Source organism: Heterocephalus glaber, unplaced genomic scaffold (assembly GCF_053883595.1).
Source record: "Heterocephalus glaber isolate CG9 unplaced genomic scaffold, H.glaber_assembly_v1.0 deba00001460, whole genome shotgun sequence".
Taxonomy (NCBI): domain Eukaryota; kingdom Metazoa; phylum Chordata; class Mammalia; order Rodentia; family Bathyergidae; genus Heterocephalus; species Heterocephalus glaber.
The window spans coordinates 12,585,746-12,609,658 of record NW_028258307.1 but is presented as its reverse complement, the minus strand read 5'-3'; the positions used below and the strand labels follow the sequence as shown (position 1 = coordinate 12,609,658).

General features: G+C 37.8%; 1 protein-coding gene across 26 annotated transcripts in view; it reads left to right on the top strand.

Annotated features, from left to right (window-relative positions):
* Positions 1–23,913, top strand: part of Marchf1 (membrane associated ring-CH-type finger 1) — a 1,027,787-nt gene that overhangs the window by 989,133 nt on the left and 14,741 nt on the right. For 21 of the 26 annotated variants that reach the window (XM_087216905.1, XM_087216904.1, XM_087216913.1 and 18 more), the window contains one exon: positions 12,245–12,392. In XM_087216905.1, the coding sequence (XP_087073031.1) occupies positions 12,245–12,392 (148 nt within the window). The other 5 variants (XR_015453398.1, XM_087216896.1, XM_087216898.1 and 2 more) reach the window with 5 other exon arrangements.

Below are 23,913 nucleotides of genomic sequence, written 5' to 3'. Positions count from 1 at the left end.
ACTGAGTTACTCTTCTTATATAGCTAAATACTGGAACAAATTTGTATACTCCCATGTAAGCTAGAGAGAATATTTCACATATGCTTCCACCCCACCCTCCATTGGCTGGGAATCAGCATTTGGGATGCAAAATCCATCCTGCTTACTGTCAGTGAGGAAATCTCACTACTTGTGGTTGCAAAGCCATCCTCTGGTGTCAAAACATATTGAATCTCTGAACCACTAGTTTCATTTCCAGCTGGTGAAGATTATGTAGAACTCCAGCTGTGCCCTGGCCCAGAGCTTCTTTATTTGTGAGATTGATATATCACTATTATATCAATTCAAAAGGGAGAAGTTTAAAGCAAGATTGTTTATTCTGGAAAATATCTCAGATCTCTGTGAGAATTTACAGCCCACTAGAAACCCCAAAGGAATTTGATCTTTAAAAACAAGGAAAAGAAAAAGACATCTTCCATTTAGGAAAAAATTCTTAACAAAGGCTGAGTCTGTAAATGTCAAAAGCAAATTCAAATATAATATATTGAACCACTAAATCAAGCTTTTCAAAGTACCAATAACCTTGATTTTAGATCAATCAACTAGAACATTGTGTTTTAAAGGGTTATTATGTCCTAAATATGAAACAATATTTAGAAAGACTAAAGTTTTATTGGCTGCCATTTAAGCTAGAGTAGTATATACACTTAAGGGATTTATTTCAAATTTTTATGTTGCTAAAAGACTGAGAGTAAAAGTAAGAAGAATAATAATTCAAATTGCATATCGTATTCAGATTGTAATAGCAGAGTGAAAATGATGCAAGAATTTTTTTGATCCATGAAAATAAGCAGTGATGAGGTGTTGTCAGTAGACTCACTCTTGCTGTGGGGATCCACAATAGGGAGTTTCAAGGAGAAACTCTTTTTGTTTGCTGCTACCCACAGGAATATTCTAGGAAGATATTCTACATGCACACATGGAATAAAAGACAATTGGGAAGGGCACTGAAGAACTTATGAAATTAAAGCCTGTTTTCTCTTATTGAGGTACAATTATAGAGTCCCCTATTGTAACAAATACATAAAACTCTACAATTGTGACCCTAAAATAAATTTTGTGGAAGCAAGAATCTTGGCAATCTTGCTTCCCACTACCTGGAACACTTATGATGCTTCAGGGATGAGCTGCTAGATGGAAATAATCTACTAATAACTTGCTGTACTACCCCAAGCAAATCAGTTCAGCATTCTGGGCCTCAGTTTCTTTAGCCAGAAAATGAAGGGGTAAAACTGGGTCTTTTAAATGGTGTTTCTTCTAACATTCCCAGGATCCACAATTCTGCTTCGCACATGGAAATTAAACTGCCAGGCCATGTTCATTTTAGGCACAATGACCACTGGTCCAGGTAGACCCCATGTGCTATGGAGATTCACTGAAGAAATAGAAGGGAGGCACCTGCCACAGAAATGTGCCTGAGAAACAGGCAGTCGGGGAAGAACATGGCAGACACCAGTGTAAATTCCAAGAGTCCTGCCAGGGGCTTAACTCTGTGGGAGAAAGGGATTTTGCCATCTTATGAAATATAATCCAATTATTCCTTTTGTTTTCTCTGGGAAGCAACAGTCCATAACTACATGTCCTCAAACACAATGCCACAGATTTTCTGCTGCTTCAACTGAAGCACTAGCACACTGACTTCGCTTCCAGGGAATTTATGGTATTTTTTACCAGAACCTCCAGGAGAAAAAAAACGAACCAAGTATTGGTTAAATATTTTTAAAGAAACTTTGTTTAAATGTATATGCTAATTAAATATTTACCAAATTTGTATTCTTAAATGATAATAGTAATCAACTCAGATTTTGTTGGGTTTCTAGGGTACATGGGGACAGAGATAGAAATATGTGGACTCTTGTGAAAAAGTATCATATATCACAGTGCCTCCCTAAAATAGTTCCATAAACTTTTCCTTTGTTAGGGAAGCAATTCTAGAATTTTAACACACATAAAAATCACTTTTAGGAGTTTTAAAGAATGCAAATTTCTGCCAGGCATGGTGATACATGTAATCTCAACTGTTGGGGAGACTGAGGCAGGAGGATTGCTAGTTTGAAGCCAGCCTGGGCAACCTAGCTAGACTCTCTAACAAAGACATATTTAAAAGGCCTGAGATGTAGCTCAGCACTCCCTGAATATAATCCTCAGTATGAGAGAGAGAGAGAGAGAGAGAGAGAGAGAGAGAGAGAGAGAGAGAGAGAGAGAGAGAGAGAGAGAATTTCTAGGCTCCTGCCCCAGGTATAAATCTAAGACAAGCCTAGGAATTTGCCATCTTAACTGTTATGCCAACAGTATAGACTCCCTAAGTACCATATATTATGTGTTCCCTCAAGACAGATGTATAAGAACAAGCATATGAACAATGGATTTTTCCATTTTTTTTCCCCTTGCCAATCATCTTCATGTGTGATATCACTGCACCCTCTAGTGGATGATTTTACTTTTTTTAATTTTAATTTTTTTTTTTTTTTACGTGTTATAAATACCTTGTTCCAAACTTTTAGGAAAGCCTATCTGTCTTAAAAACTTTGACATGAAACAATGCAGAGTGAAGAAAAACATTATAAGAAAAAAAATTTAATTATCTAATACCAAACTCTGTATTTTACATGTACAGTAAATATATGTAATATACATAGATTTGTAGAGAATTTTTAAGGCTAATAAAGTTGACCTAATGTAAAGCAGTTAACTCTCCATATCCTTAGGTTCTATATCAGGAGATTCATCCAACTTTGGATCTAAAGTATGCAGGAAAAAAGCATCTGTACTGAACACACAGATTTTTTTTTCTCATTATCATTCCTTAAACAATGTAGTATTGCCGTTGCTACACAGCATTTGCACAGGAACTGGAACGCATGCAGAGCTATTCAAACTGTGCACACTGTGCGTGCACGCTGTATGCAAATGCTGTGCTCTTTATCTCGGGGACTTGAGCATCTGTGGACTTCGGTGTCCGAGGGTCCTGGGGCCAATCTCTCAGATATCAAGGAAAACTGTACAGCTGATATGTTTTATAAAAATAACCCAGTACCTTTGAATTTATTGCTCATAATGCTTTAGAATATTTACACCTGTAAGATTGTTATCTTCACTCCGTTTTTCTACTAATCTCTGGCACATCGACACAGAACTTGGATGGGCCTGACGGCTCCCGTCTGAGCAGCTTGCCAGCTCCAGGTGCCCCCAGTGCACCTCTTCCTGTTAGCTCCTGAGATCCACAGATCTTCAAGATCACAACATTTTGGGTGATTGTTTTGCACTTTATGGCTTCTACCTCTCTGAAAAACTTTGCTTACGGCTGCTAACTCTGTCAAGGTTCACAAATACAGGTGTCCAACAGCACCACGCAGGTGACATAAATGAGTAAGGCAGGCTGCATATAAAGCAAAGTTAGTGGTAGGGACTTAGCAAAGTGAGCTTGTGATTTTTAAAGGAATTCAAATAATGGTATTTTTTAAAGGCTACTCTGAACCTAATAAAACATCAGTGAACTATAGGAAACCGTGTTCATAAAGCACCTAGGGATCCTTGATTAACTTACCAGCTTACTCTCTGCTAACAATGTATACTGTCTTCTATAAGTCTAACAACCCTATAGAAGAGATGTTATCTTGTTCTTATCCCATTCTACCAATAAGGGAATTGAAGTGTTCCAAGGTTACCTACCCCAAGGGAGACCAGGCTGCCTTTCCAGGTCTGCCTAACCCCAGAGTCTGAATTCTGTCATTCACTCCAGTGCCTCTGAAACATATAAGCTAACTGTGCATGTGCTCCTCACCCTCCACTAAGACCTTCTGCTCCTACCCCAGGTCTCACTGCTATTGCCCTCTGACTTTACTGGGATCTTTGCCTTTTGGACATTTCTCATCTGGCAGTTGACCCCTCTCCCTGCATCAGCACTATACACTGTGTGTCTAACACACAGCTACTGAGTCACAGCTCTTAGCAATGCATTCCCCACACTGTCAATCAGCGTGACAAGCATATCGATAAGCTGTCGCTGTGATTGATTTAACTGAGTGGATATTTTCCTATCTTGAAAAGGGCATTTCAATAATGCTGAGATTTTTGTTATAAGTTGTATTTGTCCTGTGATCATAACTCTCCTTCTCTGTTCAATTGGGCTGTTCCAAGTTCAACACTATTGTAAGTACTGTAAAGTAATGTGACCTCTTCTCTGTAAAGTACTTTTATAACAGCTTCAAACATTTCTGAAAGGTAAACATTAAGCACACTCTTGAGTAGAGGGCCAATCACCTTTTGAGAGAAAGAGCCCTTTCTTTCACATATCCATTCTCAGATACCTTTATGGTTTTGCAAGAGCTAAGCTAGTCAGGATAGCATCCCTGGGCCTGTTTTGGTACCAGTGAGTCTGCTATTATCTTCTACATCTCATGTAAGACACACTATAACACACTCCCACACTAATGCTGCCAGTTTATTCAGTTTTTAATCTTTTGTAAAATCTGTCACCCAGAGCAGTATTTCTTTGGGACATATGAATCTTAACATTTTGAATTACACAAAAAGAATAAGAGGTTCCTGTGGCATTTACTATAGCTCATGATATATTTTTCTTTCCTTACAAAAAAGAAGCCATCCTTGTGCAGTGTTTTCAATCATTCTACCTAGTACATGTAAAGTAATTCACCCACTTACCCTTCTTATCTTTACTCCCAGAGTTAACAAAAATGGAACATATTATCCTGTTGTGAGATTCAATATTCACCAAAGAAAACCTATTTGTCATTTAAAAATGCAATAAATAGGGAAGGGAGCATTGGTTGACTTAATTCTGCATGAACAAATCCTATTTCCATCCCTCAGAGATGTTCCAAACATGCTGCAGTACACTGAAAGGTAAGGTCAACCAAAGCCTAGTTGGATGTGATGCATTAAATCACCTAAGCTTTACACTAAAACATAGGTGCTATTTTTATCCCCACTTACATATAACGAAATGGAAGGATAGAGATTTAAAATGTCCCTTCTCATTAGACCATGCACAAAAGATGCCAAATAATCATCAGTGGTGGACCCAAACTGGAGGAGAACTGGGTGAGATATTCCAGGAAGTTACAGAACACTCATGAATTGTTCATTCAGGGATAGAACACCTGAGGTTTTGACCTTCAGTAAGAAACAAGTAATCCAGATCCAGAGATATTTGTAACTCTGTTAGAGACAAGTTTGTTTCATGTTCACTTTCTGTTTAATAGCAAGTGTCTCAACTAATCAGCAAATTAAACCAGCTGCCCAATGTCTGCATCTCACAAGTTTGTAGCCATTTCACTAAAGATCTATTCTAGGTCATATATTCTTCTGCTGTTCTTAAATACATTTGTAAGCAGGAAATTATTTACCCTGGGTATATCTATGAATTTGGCAATTCATTAACATCTCGAGTTATTCTTATAAACATTCAGAATCTGTGCTTTTGTTGTCTCCCAAAGTACTTGAAATTGTAACTATTACATTAGATTTTTTATTTAATTAAGTTTATTGGTACATTTTAGATATACATAATGATCATATTCATCATAGAGAATTTGTACCTGTATATGATGCATCTTGATTCTTTTTTTTCCATTCCCCTACCCTCCCTTCAACCTCTCTTCCCTTCTTTATTTGCAAAAGCTTTGTTTTCATTTTTTCTTTTTCCTTTCCCTTCCTTCCTTCCCCTGCCCACTTCCCCTTTGAACATTTTCTTCCTATTTCACAATATCTATTATACATTTTGGCCCTCATTTACACTTTCAATTTCTCACACCAGAGAAACAATGCAGTATTTACACGTGTGTGTTCAATTTATTTCATTTGAGAGTATGGTTTCAAGGTGCATCCATTTAGCAATAAATATCTCGTTTATCTTTTTTATGGGTAACACTCCATTGTATAGAAAAACTACATATTCTTTATCCATTCATTGGTTGATGGGCATATGGGCTATTTCCAAGACTGGGGTATTACAAACTGTGCTGATATAAACTTGGTTGTGCATATATTGCTATGGTATGATGCTTTTAATTCTTCTGGGAAGATCCCAAGAAGGGGGATAGCTGGGTCAAATAGAACCTCTAGTTTTAGTTCTTTGAGGAATCTCCCCACTGATTTCCACAGTGGTTGCACCAGTCTACACTCTGTGGAGTGTAGACAGTGGAGAAGGGCTGTTTTTTCACCACAGCTCTGCCAACATTTGTAATTGGTTGATTTCTTAATAATAGCCATTCTTTCTAGAGTGAGGTGGAATCTTGGCATTAATCTACTGGAAGATAGGTTAGGTAGAACTCTTGAACTGGTGTAGGCCAAGACTTTATGAACAAAACCCCAATCACACAGGAACTATCACAGAGAATCAACAACTAGGATCTCATCTTATTAAAAAGCTTTTGCACAGCAAGAAAAATCACTAATAGAGTGAAGAAACAACCCACAGTGTGATAAAAAAAAATTGGCCAGCTGCTCCTTAAACAAAGGACTACTATCTAGAACATACAAAGAGCTCAAAAGTGTCAGATCTCCCAAATTTAAATACTCAATCCAAAAATGGGCATGAATGAAATGAAGAGACACCTCTCAGATGAAGAAATAGAAAAAGTAAATAAATATATGAAAAAATATTCAACATCACTGGTCATTCGAGAGATGCAAATTAGAGCAGCTAGATCTTAATAAGTATTCATGTTACCTACACACTAATGTGAAAAGTAAATTTAAAAGGGAGTTAGTTTTAGTGATTAAAATTCACTGATTTTGTGATTTTTTTAAGCTAGATGGTTCTCAAGCTTTAGCATGCAGAAGAATAATCCAGGAGCTTTGTTAAAATGCAGATTACAGGGGCCCTAACATCAGAGTTTTCCATTCAGTAAATTTGATGAGGTCCAAAATGTTACTGAATTTTCCCCAAGATTGAGTCCTTTTCCATCTAGAATTGCAAGCCCTAGGACAAAACCTAGTACCAATAGAGCAGCCATCAAAATTTTTTTCTTGGCCAAAGACTAGGAGAAGAGGGAAGCACAACCAAAGACAGCTTCCAAATACAATAAAGGCTGAGGGTTCTATTAAGGGGTTGTTCTGTGGAAAAGGAGGTCTTAAAGAAAAAAGAGAGGATTATTCATAAAAGGGGTGGGCATTTCTTGGAAATGGATTCCACCTTCTTTTTCTCCGTATTTGGGCTGGTTCTGTCTGAGTCAGAAGCAGGTCAGACCAAGACGGCCCTGAGGTGGGAATGTCCGGGGTAAAGTCAGGCCAACATGGCATCCTCTATATCTGAGATCAATTTTTTCTGGCTCCATCCTGCATCCTGGTTTTGCAGCATTGGCTGGTCCTGAACGCCTGCATAGGATGTCGAGTGGGTATTTCCTTATCTGAAACAAAACACTGGTTTTTCTCGGGGTTTCAGAGCATCCATGTCTAGGAACAGAAATATTGGAATTTCTTAACAAGTTCCCAGGCTGACATTCGGAAACACTCTTTGAGAACTACTGCTCCATAGGAATGGATCCTCTAGCAACTTTCCTAATGTGGCAATTTCCAGAACTTTTGAAGAGTTTGCTTACTGTCTTCTAGCACAACATATCTTAGTAAAGTGTATAGATAAGGCAATCCATTTTAGACTGCTGTTGTAGGTATTTTCTGCTCAAATGTGGCAAACCTCCACCATAATATGAAAAGGTGTGTCAGAACAAAATTTAAACCATTAAAATGTAGCCTCGCGTTTATACTGGACCGATGAAATGAAAGGCAGACCCTGTACTGCTGGCGGGCCTGAAGCTCCTGGGCCGGGCGCTACAGGAAAAACAGAACCAGCTACTGTTGGAACCTGGCGCCACCAAGTGGTAGGTATTTGCTCTGTCAGTCTGCAGATTTCCCTGACGCTGTTGGAAAGCTAGCAAATGTAATGGAACAGTGTGGAGGAAAAAAAACAGTGCCTTTGCCTCTCTCACGTATTTTAATATTGTGAAAATAAACTGTCTTCGTTCCACAAATATTTTTAAAACATTTTCATTATACAGAGCTTTTGAATTTATATTTGAGGCAGAATACAAATATATTTTTAAAACATTTTCATTAGACAGTGCTTTCGAATTTATATTTTAAGGCAGAATACAAATGCAAGTAATTTAAATTTAAAAACCTGACACTGTAATGCAAAGTTTGGTTTGGTTAGAGCAAATGGAAAATTTTGCAGAAACAATATTTGCATCAATTTGTACTATAATTCAGAAATCTGTTCAGAAAAATCTGGTGTATATTTCTGAATAAATAATAGAGTTCTATTCAATTCTTTCTGTTCTTTAGTGGTAGGGAACCTATGGCTCAAATGTTACTGTGTTTTTCTTTTAAGACAAAAGATGTTAATTTAGAGTTGTGGGGTTTTTTTTCTAAACTAAAACTTCAGTATTCAGGTTTAATTGTAATGTTGGAACTTTGCAGTAACTAAGTGGGTTTTGGGTTGCAATTTGGCACTGGATCTCTAAAAGTTTTGCCATTACTACTTCAGGAGCATTTGTAAAGACAAAGGGCCAAGAATGATAACACAAGTGCCCAAAACCCAGGGACTTTCCAGTGCCTGCCTCGCAAGTGCAAGGTTCCAAGTTTGATCCTCGGTACCAAAAAAAAAAAAGTCAAAACCCAAGGACTATCAAGCCTACAGCAAGTTATGTAGGGGTGGTAAGATTTTGTGAAACTGGTTTCTCCAACCTTAGCTGATGCCCCATTTTCAAAGTATGACAGAGAGCTTGAAGATTGCTGAAGGACAGATCAGACAGTTGACAGGGTTAGAAAGAGTGAGTTATAAAGAGTTATAAAGAGGTGAATGGCGTGCTGTGGTCCATTCTTTTGACCCTTGAGGAAGGGAAAAGGAGCCACTTTCTGAACATTTCCACCAACTTCCTGTGACCACTCAAAGATGTGTCTCCTTAAAAGTGAGAGACGTGAGACTGAATATGTGGTGTAGATCTAGAGGAAAAGCAGCTGCCTCTGCTTGGTCCTCCACTAGTGGCAAGGCAAAGGTGAGCTGATTCCATTGTCAGAGGCTGCACTTCACCAATGAAGAGGTGAAGTTTGTATTTTCTGAGTGGCCTGTGGGAAAAGCAAATATTGTCATCTCAGAAGTGGAGATCAAGAATTTGCATCTCTAACAAATGTTCCATGTTGCTGTTGTGGATTAGAACAACAGACTTTGAGAACCCCAAGAGGTTCTTCTGGAACCCCGGAAAGGTGTAACAATGATGACATTGCACACCTGGTATGCCCGGCACGAATCATGCATTGCTTTATCGACCCAAGCAAGGGAGCCAAATGTTATGTGAATTTTCATGGATTATCACTTTCCCATCACAACTTTTGCAAACTGAATTTCAACATCAGAAATATTAAATCACAGCACTTTCATGGCAATTTTGTTAAAATAAGGTCTTTAGCCTTTCCTTCTCCATCTCTTTTTCACTGTGAAAATGTATTGAGACTTGGCAAAATGTTTGCAAAGTGTATTGAAACTTTGCATACAACCTGAACAAACAGTATGAATGAACAGTTAGCTTATATGTACTTTGATACCCCTGGTGCCACCTACTGAATGTTAGATGCATTAACATGATTCCCAGGAAGAGGGTGCTGTGGCACCACATTTGCTTACCTGCTGTCCAGTGAATTTCTCAATGGTTCCTGTAAGGCTTTATAAATTGAAAAGGTTGATGATCCCCTTACACTTCATTTCTCCCTTAATATATCACTTGTAATGTCAGTTAGAAGTGATAACTTGGAACTTCTATTGTCTGGAACTAGAAGGAATCTTTACAAATTATTTTGTCCATCCCTGTCCGCTCCACTGATATTTTTCTACTGGAGGCTCATTAAGTTTTAGTTAAAATCCCAGTCATTTCATCAAATTTCTCCTTAAATAAAGGAAGTCTCATTTTTTAAGGAGATTTTAAAGCCAGTTTTACAATTGAGAGTTATCTGGTATGACTATTTGGGTACTGAAGGTCTTCTCATACACTGGAACATTTTGAGAATCTGAACATGTAAAGCTGCTCTTCTGTACCATTTTGCACTTTTTCTTTGGGCAAACTAAATATTGAAGTGATTCGAGGGGTATTTATTAAACCCCAAAGTGCTATTGCCAAATTATATTCTATAATTAAACAGATTATTCAGATTAACATTCCAATAAATCAGATTAAAATTAAAATGTTAAAAATCAATCTTTCACAGATGAGATGTGAACTTCTGATAAATGTCAGAGTAACATTAAAATCTTTTCAAGTCAAGGTTGATTAATTCAAAATAAAGTCTAGAATGAAATAGCCGTGCATTCCCAGCCACATTATTAAAATTTCTCCATATTATACTTGGAATATGATATATGACATTATTTAATGAGAAAAAATGAACAGTAGAGGAAAAAGTATAAATTGTTAGTTAGCTCAAATAGATCTTTATAAGGCAAGTTATGTGATGGTTTGCCAATAAGAGGAAAGGAAGGGTAATGTTTATAAATAAAACTTTTTATTCTCAAAAGTTTAAAAAGCTCTCTGGATTATCAAGCTTGGACTATAAGTATTGTATTCTGCACATCAAATTATAGGATCTTAACCCTCAGGCAGGGAGGGAGGCTAGAAAGTATCTTTTTTATTTTTTTAACTAGGAATTGCATTTGTCATCAAATAGCAAAGACCTGGGAAATCACTGCTTAATGAGATAAACCTTATCTTCCTTACATTCAGCTGGAAGGCCAAAGACTACTTATTGCTAACTGGCCTGAGATTCTTCCAATTGAGAAGGCTTTTCCTCTGAGGTTGCAACATGACTGTTGATACTTGATCTGTTTGTTATGACTTTCTGGTAACAATGAAGAAAAAATAAAGGAAAGGAAAACAGGGCAATTCTTTGATGTCCCAGTGCATATCTGCAGACATTTCATTGGTGGAAAGTAATCAATGTTCATTCACTCCTGAAAAGGCTGGCTAAAGGTAGCTTTTAGTTAGGCACAGTGTCAACCCTAAAAGAATTAGCTTGTTAATAAAGGAAGTGAAAAATGGTTCTCTGTCCCTTGGTCTCTCTGTCACTGCCTCTGCCATAATCTGCTTCTCATAAAGAGGAGGCAACTGGAGCCAAGAGAGAGGAAGCCTGGCCAGCCTTATGTCAAACTGGAGGGGGATCAAGGACCTTACGCACCATAGTGTATACCCTCTTGCTTTTAGTTGAGTTGTGTACTAAATTTTATGTGTGTGCTTCTGAGATGGGAAAGAAGTAGTCTTACCAAGTTCTTAAGATTTTACTTTAGCAAGAGCACAGTAATATGAAGAATCATGGACCATTAAAAGTTTGGTATATCTGCTCATCTCTAATAAAATCATGAGATATGATTTTTCTGTGGAAATACAGTGAGCCAAAGAAAAATAAAGACATAATTCCTAATGTGGAAATGAAATGCACAGTACCTGTCAAGACTTTGAAATTTATTTTGAGGTCTATTCATTTGAAGTATGGAAAGCATTCCCGCATATAAACCTTATATCCACAAACTCACAGCCTTCTTTCTCTCCCACTTGGCGAAAGCAGAAAGCAGCCCTCGGCTTTCTGAGGGGTGTGGTAGAGACAATGTCTGAGCATTGGAACTCTCTGAAGCAACAAACCAAGGCCATTATGAAAGAGGCTCTGACAGTTTTCTTCCATTGTCCAGATTTTAAAATTTGTTTTTCTAAGAGTTGTGAACAGAAAATGTTGACTTTCCCTTGGAGATATTGACCAACTGAAACACTTGCTAAACTCACATATTGAAGAACACAACACTGTCATTATTATGTGATAATCCAAGAAGCAGATGTTACCCATCATCACTGATAACACAAAGAAATGATAGGCAGAAACTGAAAAAGGAAACATTTTCTAAAAATTGTAAAACGTTGAAACTACCTCACTCATGATACAGAAGCAGACAAAGACTGGCAAAACAGAAATGGCTTGATTTCATTCTTTTGGAGAATAGGAAATTATTTTTGTCTTAATTTAAGTGTATAGGTTATGACTTCGTATCTTTTCAACCATAAAGATTGATTTGAATACTACAGCTTCATCCAAAGTTGCCAAACCACAATGCTCTCCTTCCATTTGTAACCTGTTTGGGAAGTAAAATCCAAGGAAAAATTTCTAGTTACCAATTCAGTTTTGACTGGCTCATTTCTGATTACAGTGGGAAAAACTACAGATGACCACAAGTGAAAGGAGGAAAATCTTCTGCTCTGTCACATTCCATGTCATCGCCATTACCTGTGTGGTTTGGTCTTTGTATGTGTTGATAGATCGGACAGCAGAGGAAATCAAGCAAGGCAATGACAATGGTAAGAGTGTCTTTCTTCCCTTCCTGTCTTGGGTTGTAACAGCAGCAGCATCTACTTCCCCAATTTGGGTTCATATATGTGATACCTGAACAAAAGCTAGTGCTTGCAGTTGATTCTTTCTCAGTTATGCTCTTGATTAACTCTGACTACCACAGGGGTCCATGGCAAGATGTGAGATGTATCAAGTCCATATAAAACTTCACAGGGAGAAACACACGGAAGGCTCCACCACCACCTCAGGCTTTTCAGGAGCTAAATAAGGACCAGGGTCCACCTGCTGTAAAAAGGCAAACATTTGTAAAAATGGAAGGTGTTTAAATTTTATTACATTCACCCTACTTGCTACTTCTTTTAATGCATGAAGATGATAGTCTAGTAGAGAATGTGCTATAGCTTCTTAGTACCACTTAACTTGATAGATTGGTTAACACTATGGTTTAAAATTTTAGTATGCCCAGTTTGATTGTAAAGGATGATGTCAAGTCTGCAAAGAAAGATGTATCCAGTTATATTCTTACATTTAAAATGGATAGATTATTTAAAACAGAAGCAAAAATAGGCAGCACAGTGGCTATAAAATGTTGCTGATCATTGCTTCTGAGGGCACCCGGTTCTGTGATTTTGTTTCCTGTCAGGCTCTATGAGCTGCAGCCAGTAGCCTAACTCATACCTGGTAGAACAGTGAGGAGTGTTTCCACACACCCCTAGAAACTGGTGAATTTGAAAGGAGAACGTTTTCAAATGGTAACATTGTAAGTTTGTAATGTCTCTTGGAAGCAGAACAGGCCGGGAGAGTAACAGGAATCGTGTGGTCCACCACATGCACCATGGTTAAGGTTAATGTAGTTTACCGGAGGGGTGAGAAAGAAGATCTTAAGACAGAGTTGGAGATCCTGCTGTCCTTTTAAGCTGAAAGAGTAAAAGCACTGCTAAGTCTAAATGATGAAAAAAGGGTACGGTGGGGGTTTTGTTTTGCTTTTCTTTATTCAATATTAACTCATTTGCACACTGTATCATTTATATCAAACTACATTGTTTGCAACTACACGATGCATTGTTCCAGAAATCCTTGAATTTAAAATGTCATATTACCTCTCAAACACGTTTGCTGAGGGTTTTCATTTTTGTTTCTTTGTTGCCTGTTTTAGGTTTGATGATTGTTGCTAAATTCTAAATCCATGTTCCTCCGCGTTGGGTAAAGGCACTGGCCCAAGCCAGGTAACAAAGTGTGTGCCGTAAACTCTGCAGTCATGTGTTAGGGCCCGAGTGTTTTCCCAGCAACCCAGAGCAGACCTAATGGCCGCTTAATATTTTTGGATGACTAATTTAGAACTCAACATTTGAGAACCATGAATTTGCCCCGCGGTGATGTAGCCCCTTCCCTCTCCCAGTATTCACCCTGACCTAGCCTGGCTGCAGTAGACTGCCGAGCTCCTCTTCTGGAGCTACAGGAGGAGCACAGAAGGTTGAAGGTGGCCTCTCTCCGAAGTAACAAGGAGAAACGGTCTCAACTCACCCATAGGCAGACCCTCACAGGAGTCCCATAAGAAAACCCCTTTTATACATATTTAGTCAGCCGCACTTCGAAGACATGTGAGTTGTGATCCTTTATCCTACAGTGAACATAGCTCTCTCTACTTCAGCCACATAAATCTCTCCAGAATCCCAAACCTCCACGGTCCTTCTATTTTTGTTTCCCTGTTCCTTCTCTATCCCCTGCTTATACTTAGGTCTCTAGCTGCCCTTCCTATGTTGATGACCTCCCACACTTACCTCCAGCTCATAATGCACTCCAGCCCATGCAGCTGCCCACCTCTTCAGTGCCTCTGTTTGAAGATCCCCGACCTCAGGGCCCCAGCCTCCATATGTCTAAACTTATAGCTGACCTATCTCCTGCTCCTGACACTGTGGAAAGTCATCAGTAACATCTAGCAGCCAGATCCACATCCGACCTTCATTCCTGATCTTCCTCTCCTCTCATAATTCGATCACCAAATCCTATTTGTTCTGTCTCATTTGCTCCTGGAGTCTGTCCATTCATCTCCTTCCCAGCTCCAATATCTATTTGCAAACTATCGTTTTAGTTTTTTGCTTGAAAGCTGCAAAAGCTTCCTACTTAAACTTTTTCCAGTTATGTCCAACTCGTGCTCAGTAATGTCATCGCACCAAATTTACAAAACCATGAATGTGATCAAATTCTATTCCCATTTAGCCAATGCTCTCAATTTATAACCAACACTCTTTGGTGGGGCTGTGCTGCCCCCAGAACTTAGCTGTCAGTGGTTAGATTGAACTGCACTGTGCTCCTCTCAAATCCATTCCCAGACCTATGGTCAGCTTTCCCTTTATGTGAAACATTTCCTCCTGCCTTTTCTTGTCGGAAACCACCACATACACAAACACTCAACTTTTCTCACATACCTCCCTAACTCTGATTCAGCCTTAGCAGCCCACTCTGGGAATCCTACTTCAGCTCCACAAGTGAGGATAATTATTGCTATCACAGCGGTTCTCATCATATCATACCAGGACCAGCAACATTAACATCTGCTAGGCATTTGTTAGAAATGCACATTCTAACGTCCCACTCCCCTAGACCTATGTATCAGGAACCCTGACGATGCAGCATAGCATTCTGTGCTTTAAAAGTCTAGAGGTGACTCTGATGCCTGCCACGGTTTGAGAGCCGTTTGAGAGCCATTGCCTTACCATGTGTTTCCATAGCATCCTGTATCCTCCCACGTGGGAGCTCTCCACTTTGCTTCCGTATTAGTTTTGCCTGCAGAGTTTCTATGACACTACAAAGCCCCAGAAATTCAGACTTAATTATCCCGATGTGATTGAAGCATATTAGAAGTCATGTGGAGAATCTCAGCCCTCTCATGAGACTTACTATACCAAAGTTGTCACTCATGGAATCCTGTCTCCCCTCACTTGCTTACAGCAGGTTGGGCTGTGTGTGTCCGGATCGCCACCATGTCCCCGGTACTGCCTGTGTCTGGGAGTTGCCAAGTGACTTAGTCAATCATGTAGGTGAAATGGTGAAGTGTGAATGCCTTGTATCCAAGATTTTCCACCTGTTATTTGAAAAATTTGTTTTTTTCTCAGTTCTGGATGGGTACAGAATTTCAGACCCAGTCTCCCAGTAGACTGTCCTTCAGGGCAGTCAGATTTCCTAATAAAATCTCAACTAATAATCAAAGGCCAGCTTTTCGGTTATAAATTATTTTCAGTTTCTTAAAGGCAACTGAAAATAACATCATTTTTATCATTGGTGTTCAGAGCTTTTGAATTAGGAAACAAGATATCTGTCACTAAGCAGTACCTATTGTTATTCTTACAGGGCTACACGCCAGTGGCCAGTGGAGTAATTCCTAAAACACATCTGGAAACAACAGTGGCTTTTATAAAGGTTTCATCTGGATTTATGCTGAATCTGTATTTGAAATCTTACTTCCCAATATATGCACTAAAAGAGTTGTGGAGGAATCTGTCCGAGTAATTATTCTAACCTTCTCCTGGCATTGGGACAGTGAATATTGATCCTTTATTTACTTTTAAGATTATAGGGAAAACTCCATAATTTAAAAGCTGCATATTTCAAATCTATCTTGAAAACCTTCAGAAATATTTGAAGAGGAATAAATTGTCCTTTCGACCAGAATTGAGGTTGAATATAAAACAGTACAACCTTTTCAACTGTAATGACAATGCTGGAAATAAAAATCTTCCTGTGTTATAACATGATTACTCTTTTCGACTAAATATGCACGATGCTCAGATAGTTCTTTCACCCCATTCTCTTTCTCTTTCTTGGTGATGATAAAATAAAATAAAATAAATATATGGCATTTGAAATTTTAACACTCTAAATTACCCTTGTTGCTAACTTGAATTTGCACAATTTTTCCTCCTGCCTTATCTTTACTGATTCTAGAAGAGTGATTCAGTACACTATTTGTGTTAAATCCAAAACACAAAAGTACAGACTAACAAAACAGCAACAATTTATATTAGTTATATATGCCTTATGCAAGGATTTCAGATTTTTTATTTTGGAATATTTGCATGTACATAATGAGATGTCTTGGGAACAAGACCCAAGTCTAAACATGAAATTCACTTATGTTTCTTACACCTTATATTCATAGTTTGCAGGTAATTTTAGACTGAGTTTTTACTTTGATCCATCATAGAAGCTAGAATTTTCCAGTATGATGTCATATCAGCACTCAGACTTTCAAGCATTTTTTATTTTGGATTTCAGATTAGGGATGCTCAGCCTTGTAACAAAGAAAATGTTGGTGGAGATACAATGTTGTTCCAGAATTATTTAAATATATGCACCACAAGGGACTCAGTAACAAACTGATTTTGTTTTCATGACTGACTCGCTTGTGAAGCCCCAGCTCCTCTGGGGCAGGCACCAGGCCTCATTATTCACAGTGCTCAGTATTAGCAGAGGCTCACTGCTAACTGTGGCTGACTTCAGAAGATAAGAACAACCCAAATATAATGAACACTGGCTTGGGTTACTGTCGGAAGGCCAGAGTTCTAGTTCTTCCTTAGTCACTGGCTGGTTATGTTGAGTGAAATAATTAATCTCTCTGAAGCTCCATTTCCTCCTTTGTCAAAATAAGAAAGTTGGGCTTTGTGTCTTCTAAAGGTTCTTTGTATGATTCATTTTTCAGACATCATGAACCTGAACTTGTATCAGAACATATATGTGTGTGTTGTGTGTTTATATAAAAAACATACATGTATCATACATGCTTAATCACAATGACAATTATGATTAAAACAAATTAAGGAAAGATATATGCACATTTTGGTGTTGTTGACTAATAATTTATCCAACTGCAGAGAAGCAACCAAGAGAAAATCAATTCACACATAAGGTTCCTTCTACAAGCACATTTTGTAACTGCATAATCTTAGCCCAAAATATCCCAACTTAACAGTGAAATGCTTTTTCTAATCACACCCTGCCTTTGCAGGTTCTCCTCTGCTGTTTGGTAATTTTAAAAGACTTTTAGACACATTCCATGAGTTCCCAGGCACATAATCTTCTACATAAAATATGCAGCAAACTGAAAAATCAAGTTTATAAGCTGGAAAAGACATTAGAAATCATTGGTTTATAGATGAGAAAAGAAGTAATTTGTCTTATCTCCAGCTATACTACAAAATATACCTGGGACCACCTGGTTCACCCAATCTAACTTGGAGCAATATGAAAAAGTGAAATATTCTAGATACCTCATCTGTGTGCCTCCAGAGGAGAAGGACGGGGCCCTGAGTGTATAGCAAGGAAAATACATCTTCTGAGAAACAATACTGCTGAAAAGTAAATGAGTCCAAAAGGGGCCTGTGAATATGCATCAGCTCCCAAGCCATCATCATTTGGAAGGCTTGTATAAATGTTTCCTATCAAACACAGTACATACATTTGCTCCTTAAGCATTCAAGGAACTTTTCATTTATTTCTGGTGGATTTCTGAAGTTTTCTCCTGATGAAGGGTATGGCAACTGCAAGGAATGCTCAGAGACACTTGTTGAGAATACGTAGCGCTGCCTAAGTGCTGGAGCCCTGTCCAACAGCTACCTGGACTTACCCCTCCTGGACCCTGCAGTTTCATTACCTGGAGCCAAGGAGGGACACCTTCACACTCCATGAAGTTAGAAATATTTGAGTGTTAAGCACCGTGTGAAAACTCTGCTCTTAATCTACAGCCCAATCAATCAAAGAAGTGTAGCATTCAAGTCATTCAGAGCATAATACAGTAACAATTTAGATTTATATAGCGTGTTCTATATGTCAGGCAATGTTAATCCCCTAAAAAACTTATCAGAAGATATTATTTTTACCTCCATTTTAAGTGATGTATCGGTGAGCCTTTGCTGTATAATGAACCAGAAATAAATATGGGTTTTGTCCAGAAAAACCACCACTGAGAAGTCGTTAAACACAATAATGGAAATCCTGTTGGATTTGGTTGCAAAAAATTGAATAAAAGTCTGAATTATTTTGGGATTAGGGAATTTCTTAGCCAAAAAGGAAAGAGTGAGTGTCTGGGAGTCAGAATGCCAAAATAGTAACTGTAAAGGAGATGATACCCCTTGATTGCAGTGGTGCTGTTTATAGATAAGGTTCTAGTCTGATTTCAAACAGGGACGGTCCCTGAAATATCCCTAATCCTTGTTTCCCGGCTCAAATCCAATAGAGAACGAGATGAGGAAAATGGAGGGGTTTCTTATGTTAAAAATAGTTTACGAATATTAGTTTTCATTCATTTTTATATTCTTCTTCAAATTTTTTATATAGTTACTTTCACCCGGACACCTAGTTTCTTCCATTGGCTTTCTAGAATAATCTCACCCAGCCAGACCTCTAAGAATCTAGGATGAGCTGTGATGTTCATTTATTTTTCTTTGTCCACAGTGTTTTCACTTGCTCTTTAAACATTTCCTTAGAAATTGTGGTTCCAGAAGTAGAGCAATTTCAAGCAGAAATAATGTAACATTTTGATTCTTCTAATTTGTAAAATTTTTAACATCACACTGAAGGACAAATCTACAGACCATCTGAAGCTTTCCGTGGAAAGCACACTGATTGTTTTGGGAGGGTGTGTTAAGACTTTGCAGCCCTCAAGTACCGCATCACATAAATGCAGTTATAAAAAGAAGGCCTGGATGAATTTATTTAGTAATTATATATTAAGACTGAGAGCTCATTACCTTTTATTGTTTTGGTACCGGATATCGAACTCAGGACTTCTGCTTGCCAGGCAGGTGTGGCGCCACTGAGCTACATCCCTGGCCCACTCATTGCCTTTTATTATGGAATTCACATGATGTTATAGAATGCAAACAAAACAATTAAATATATTAGGAAAAACAAGATCCACATTTCTTCAGATAATAATGGGAGGAAGAATATTTTTTCCTCCAATTCCTGTTCAAAAATTTCTAAGAAATGTTCTGGAAGGACAGATGGACAGAGAGTTGATTCCTAAGCCTACAGAGAGTCCAAGAACAAAAGCAGCAGGTGAGATGTGTCCTTGTATTTCAGAGATATGAGTGAATGAATTGCCTGAAGTTGTATTTTCCAAACTGGCAGGTAGAAAATGTGTTCAGGGCATTTCCAAGTGCAGTCTGCAGCTTCAAATACATATTAGTGAAGACAAAGGATTCCTTGGGTTATACAAAGTATCCACAGGAAACAAGATTTGTTTTCTTCCCTTCCCTACCCCTGTCCTTGCTGTACACATTCTCTCCTGTTTGCAGAAGACAGCATAGAAACTGAGTAGTGCAACAAAATTGAGTGTGAAGACAATTTGCTAAGTCTCAATAGAAGGAGGCAAGTATATCTCACCAATGAAAACATTCTTGAAAAAAACCATTTAGAATCTTCTCTCAAGATAATCCTATAGTTATTCTCCAAGGTAAAAATTGTACAACCACTCAATAATAATATCTTTCATGGGAAAAAAAAATCCTGTCCATTTAGTCTAAAGAAAGAGAAACAATAGGCTGTCTCTTGAAGTTGGCCATTTGGACAATGAATTTGGATCCAAATGGCTTCTGTATGTGAGATTCAGGGATGCTTAACTCTCTAAATTCAGTCTAGGGATTCAGGGGGAGCTTTGACTTCCCAAGAATGTATTAAAGGAGGATGCAGTGGCAGAAGAAATCAATTCACAGCTCCTTATGAAGGAAAGTGGAAGGACCAAATTGCTTCCCTTAAGAGAGGACAGAGAAAATTGGCAGCTGGTTATTCCTGGCTCAGTTTTTTACTGTATTATGGGTTTTAGTCATTGTTGCAGGAAAGTAAGACAGAACATGAGTAGAACTTTTTCAGATTGTCAATCAACAAAGCAGAGCTTCACTGACAAGAGCAACTATAAAGCTTCCATTCATCCCTAAAATATCTACTGAGCAAGGCACCATGGAAAACAGACTATCCAGGGTCTGTGCCTGTCAAAGATGAAATACTTATGTTAGGAAGTGAATTCACACCACAAGGAAAGAAATGGTATGAAACTGAAACACTAAGAAAATTTATTTCCAGCAAGAAATTACTTCTGACTTGGATTTTTGGGGGACAAGTAGGCAGAAACAGGGAGGCAAAATCCAGAAAAGAAGTATCATGAACAGAAGTTCAGAAATGGCAAATTTCTAGGCATTTGTAAGGAACAGCTAGTAGTTTGATTTAGCAAATAGAAAGTTTGATGTGAATGATGGGTATTTCCCTAAAAATGGGAGATAAAGCATATTTCATCTCCAGCTTGTCTGTGGTTAAAAGTTTTTTTTAAAAAACACACTGAAACTACTACCAAAAAGAAAAAAAAATAAACTAAAACAAAAAACTTTCTAAGTTTGGAGAACTCCAAAACGTCTTATTTATATAGCAGATCTTTCCAGCTAACTTCCTAATAAAGAAACTTGAGTGTCTTCTACCACAGGGATTGTCCCCCTCAGCCCTATTGACATTTCAAACTAATCCTGTTAGAAGAGTGTAGCTCTATGCATTATAGGGTAACGCCCAGCAGTATCCTTGGCCTCTATTTACTAAGAGTCAATAGCACCCCACCTAACTCTAGGTCTGACAATCAGCTGTCTTCCCGGACAATGCCAGGTGCCCCTTAAATGAACAAAATCAGGCATAGTTCAGAACCTATGGCCCACAAAGAGTCAGTGTCCCAGCCATTTCTTCCCCCTGCACAATGAAGAGAACTAAAGTAGCAGCTAAAAAAGCCTTTTTGCATTCCACATATGAGGATTCTGCATGGAAAGAAATTTATTTTTTGCCATTATGTTACTCTGCATTCAGTGAAAATGGGTGTATTATCCAGCCATTTATAAATATGTGCTGCCACTTCTCTGTGAATACTAAAATCATTACACATTCCTGATTATTCTTCAAAATTCCTCTTAAAAATCACTCACAAAGACTTTGGTTTAAAGTATTTTAACATAAATAGTTAGCAAGTAAATTTCTTTCTATGCAAAACACAAATCAAATTCCAATACTGTCAAAGATTACTAGGTCAAGATCACCAGGTAATGCTCTCAGTTTGGGCATTAAATACTGGTAGCAAAAGAAAAACAAGGAGATAAACTTGAAATAGGAGGTCCTTAAAGGTCTCTGAGCTCTGGATTTTTAATTAATTTTCTTCGCCAAAATACCAGAAAAATTAAGAATTGAGCAATGTTTATTGTATCCACCTGATTATTTAAAAAATATTTTATGAAGTTTTTCATAAAGAAATTGAATCTTTTGATATATATATATATATATATATATATATCAATAAATTGTTTCCAAGATAAATAAATGTATGTAGGGATACTGAATGTGTTTCAAGTATAGATTATGTGATCCATTATCAAAACTACAGTAAAATCCTTAGAAAAGGAACTGGTACTGTGAAAGTAGGACCAAATTTGTTTGTTTTTGCATTGTTGGGAACTGAACCCAGGGTTTCGCACATGCTGGGCAATCTTTACCTGAGCTATATCTCCAGTCTAAAATTTTAAAAAGTTATGCTCACAGGCAAAAATCATTATTATTTTAAGGCATTGCTTTTGACTTTTTTATAATAAAGTGACTTGGAAAATTTGTGAATAAATACAAAACATTTTTGTGCCATAATTTCTGTAATTATCTGTTTTTCTGTCCTTAAATGAAGATGTTTCTGCAGGGTATTGGAATATTGGACAAGAGCACACTATTGACACTAGATAAAAATGTTGCTGTCACTAAATTCATGCTGGTTGCAAATTATCCATACCAAAAAAAATCAAACCTGGGTAACATATTTACATTGTTAAAATCACTATCTTCAAAATCAAAGATATCTGTAGGAGAAAGGCACCATGGAAGCATTAGCATATTACTAACAAAATACTGCCAAATGTCCCATATGGTCCATTTGTGGACTCTAAACTTTCTAAAATCAAAAATTCTATATTTTTTTGCCAATAAATACTCCATGTTTTATTGTGAGATCAGAAATTGATATGGCACTGTTTCTCCTCATTCATCTTAGGGTACGGAGTGCTTTGTCATGGTAGAAATGTGGAGTCTGTTTGTTTCAGAACCATAAAGCAGGAGTCCTGCACCATGGTGAATGCCTGTAATTCCAACATTTTGGGTTGCTGAGGTCGGAGGATCCCAAGTTCAAATCCAACCTGGGTGACCTAACAACTTCTCTCAGAATAAGAAAAGAAAAACAGAGACTGAGGATATAGCTCAGTGGGAGAGTGCCCCTGGTTTGATTCCCAGTAATACACACACACACACACACACACACACACACACACACACAGAAACATAAAGCAAATGTCACTATTACAAAATACACGTAATATATTTGTATAACTATTCACTGGTATAATAAAAACCCAACGTGGAATCATAGATTCTCACTACCTGTGGTGTTTACCAATTTCTTAGCCCTTCCTAGTACATCATATTGAGCCATACTCTTACCTGACAACTTTTCACATGAAGCAATTATGTCCCCCAAAATACTTAGGTGTTGGCAAAAACGGACTTTGGTCATTATGTATTTTACATTTACTATGAGTGGCCCTTTATAGTTACAGAAACTCCTGTGAAATAAGTTATAAAACTGCTTCTTTGCAAAAGAAAGTTTTTTGCTAGTAATAGTGATAGAAATCAAGAGAAAATACAGATGTCTAGGAAAGTGATGGTTCATACTGATAAAATATGATTTAAGAAATGAATGCTTAAAATCCTCAATTTTTTCCATGTCTGTACTCAGGAATTGTTTGGTAAGGAAGATATGGCAGTTTTCCTTCTCTCTTTTTCTCTTTCAAATGGAAAGGGGGGTGGGAGATCTGTCTACAGAAGCCCATGTATATGTCACCAATTTTCTCCTTCCTTGGGGTTCTTGTCCTGAAGATGACAAAGAATGAAGTCCATGAAGCCAGCAAGAGGGAACAAACTAGGTGTAATTTATTAGAAAGAACAAAGAAAAGCTCTTGCTAGCTGACAGAGGCTCCCAGGAAGGATGCTGTGGAGGTGCTCAAGTTCAGAGGTTTATATGCAGACTTTGATGCAAAAAGGAAACAATGTGGTCATGCTTTTGCTAGTCTTGACATCAGGAGAGCAGCCTTCCCATAGACTCCAATTTCCCAGGGCTTGTTTCAGTTTACTCAGGTTGGTGCCCTTGACTGCCTATTATCCCTCTTTCCCGATCTCACATGTATCCATTACTTCCCATTTCTTAAATGGATTTTAAATTCTGAACCTTTTGGTCAGTATGTTCACTATCCTTCCATAAACACTTAGCTATATGGAGTAAGTGCCTGAGTATTCAAAGTCTACCATGGTATCTGATAATTATAGCAGGTAATTGATGCTAGGAGAGATCATTGGAGTGATAGGTGAGAAAATTTCCTCATACATAGTTTTAACAATACATTTAGAATATTTTAAAGGAATTAGGATTAGTTATAAATCTTACTAGTTGTTAACAATATATATTTTATT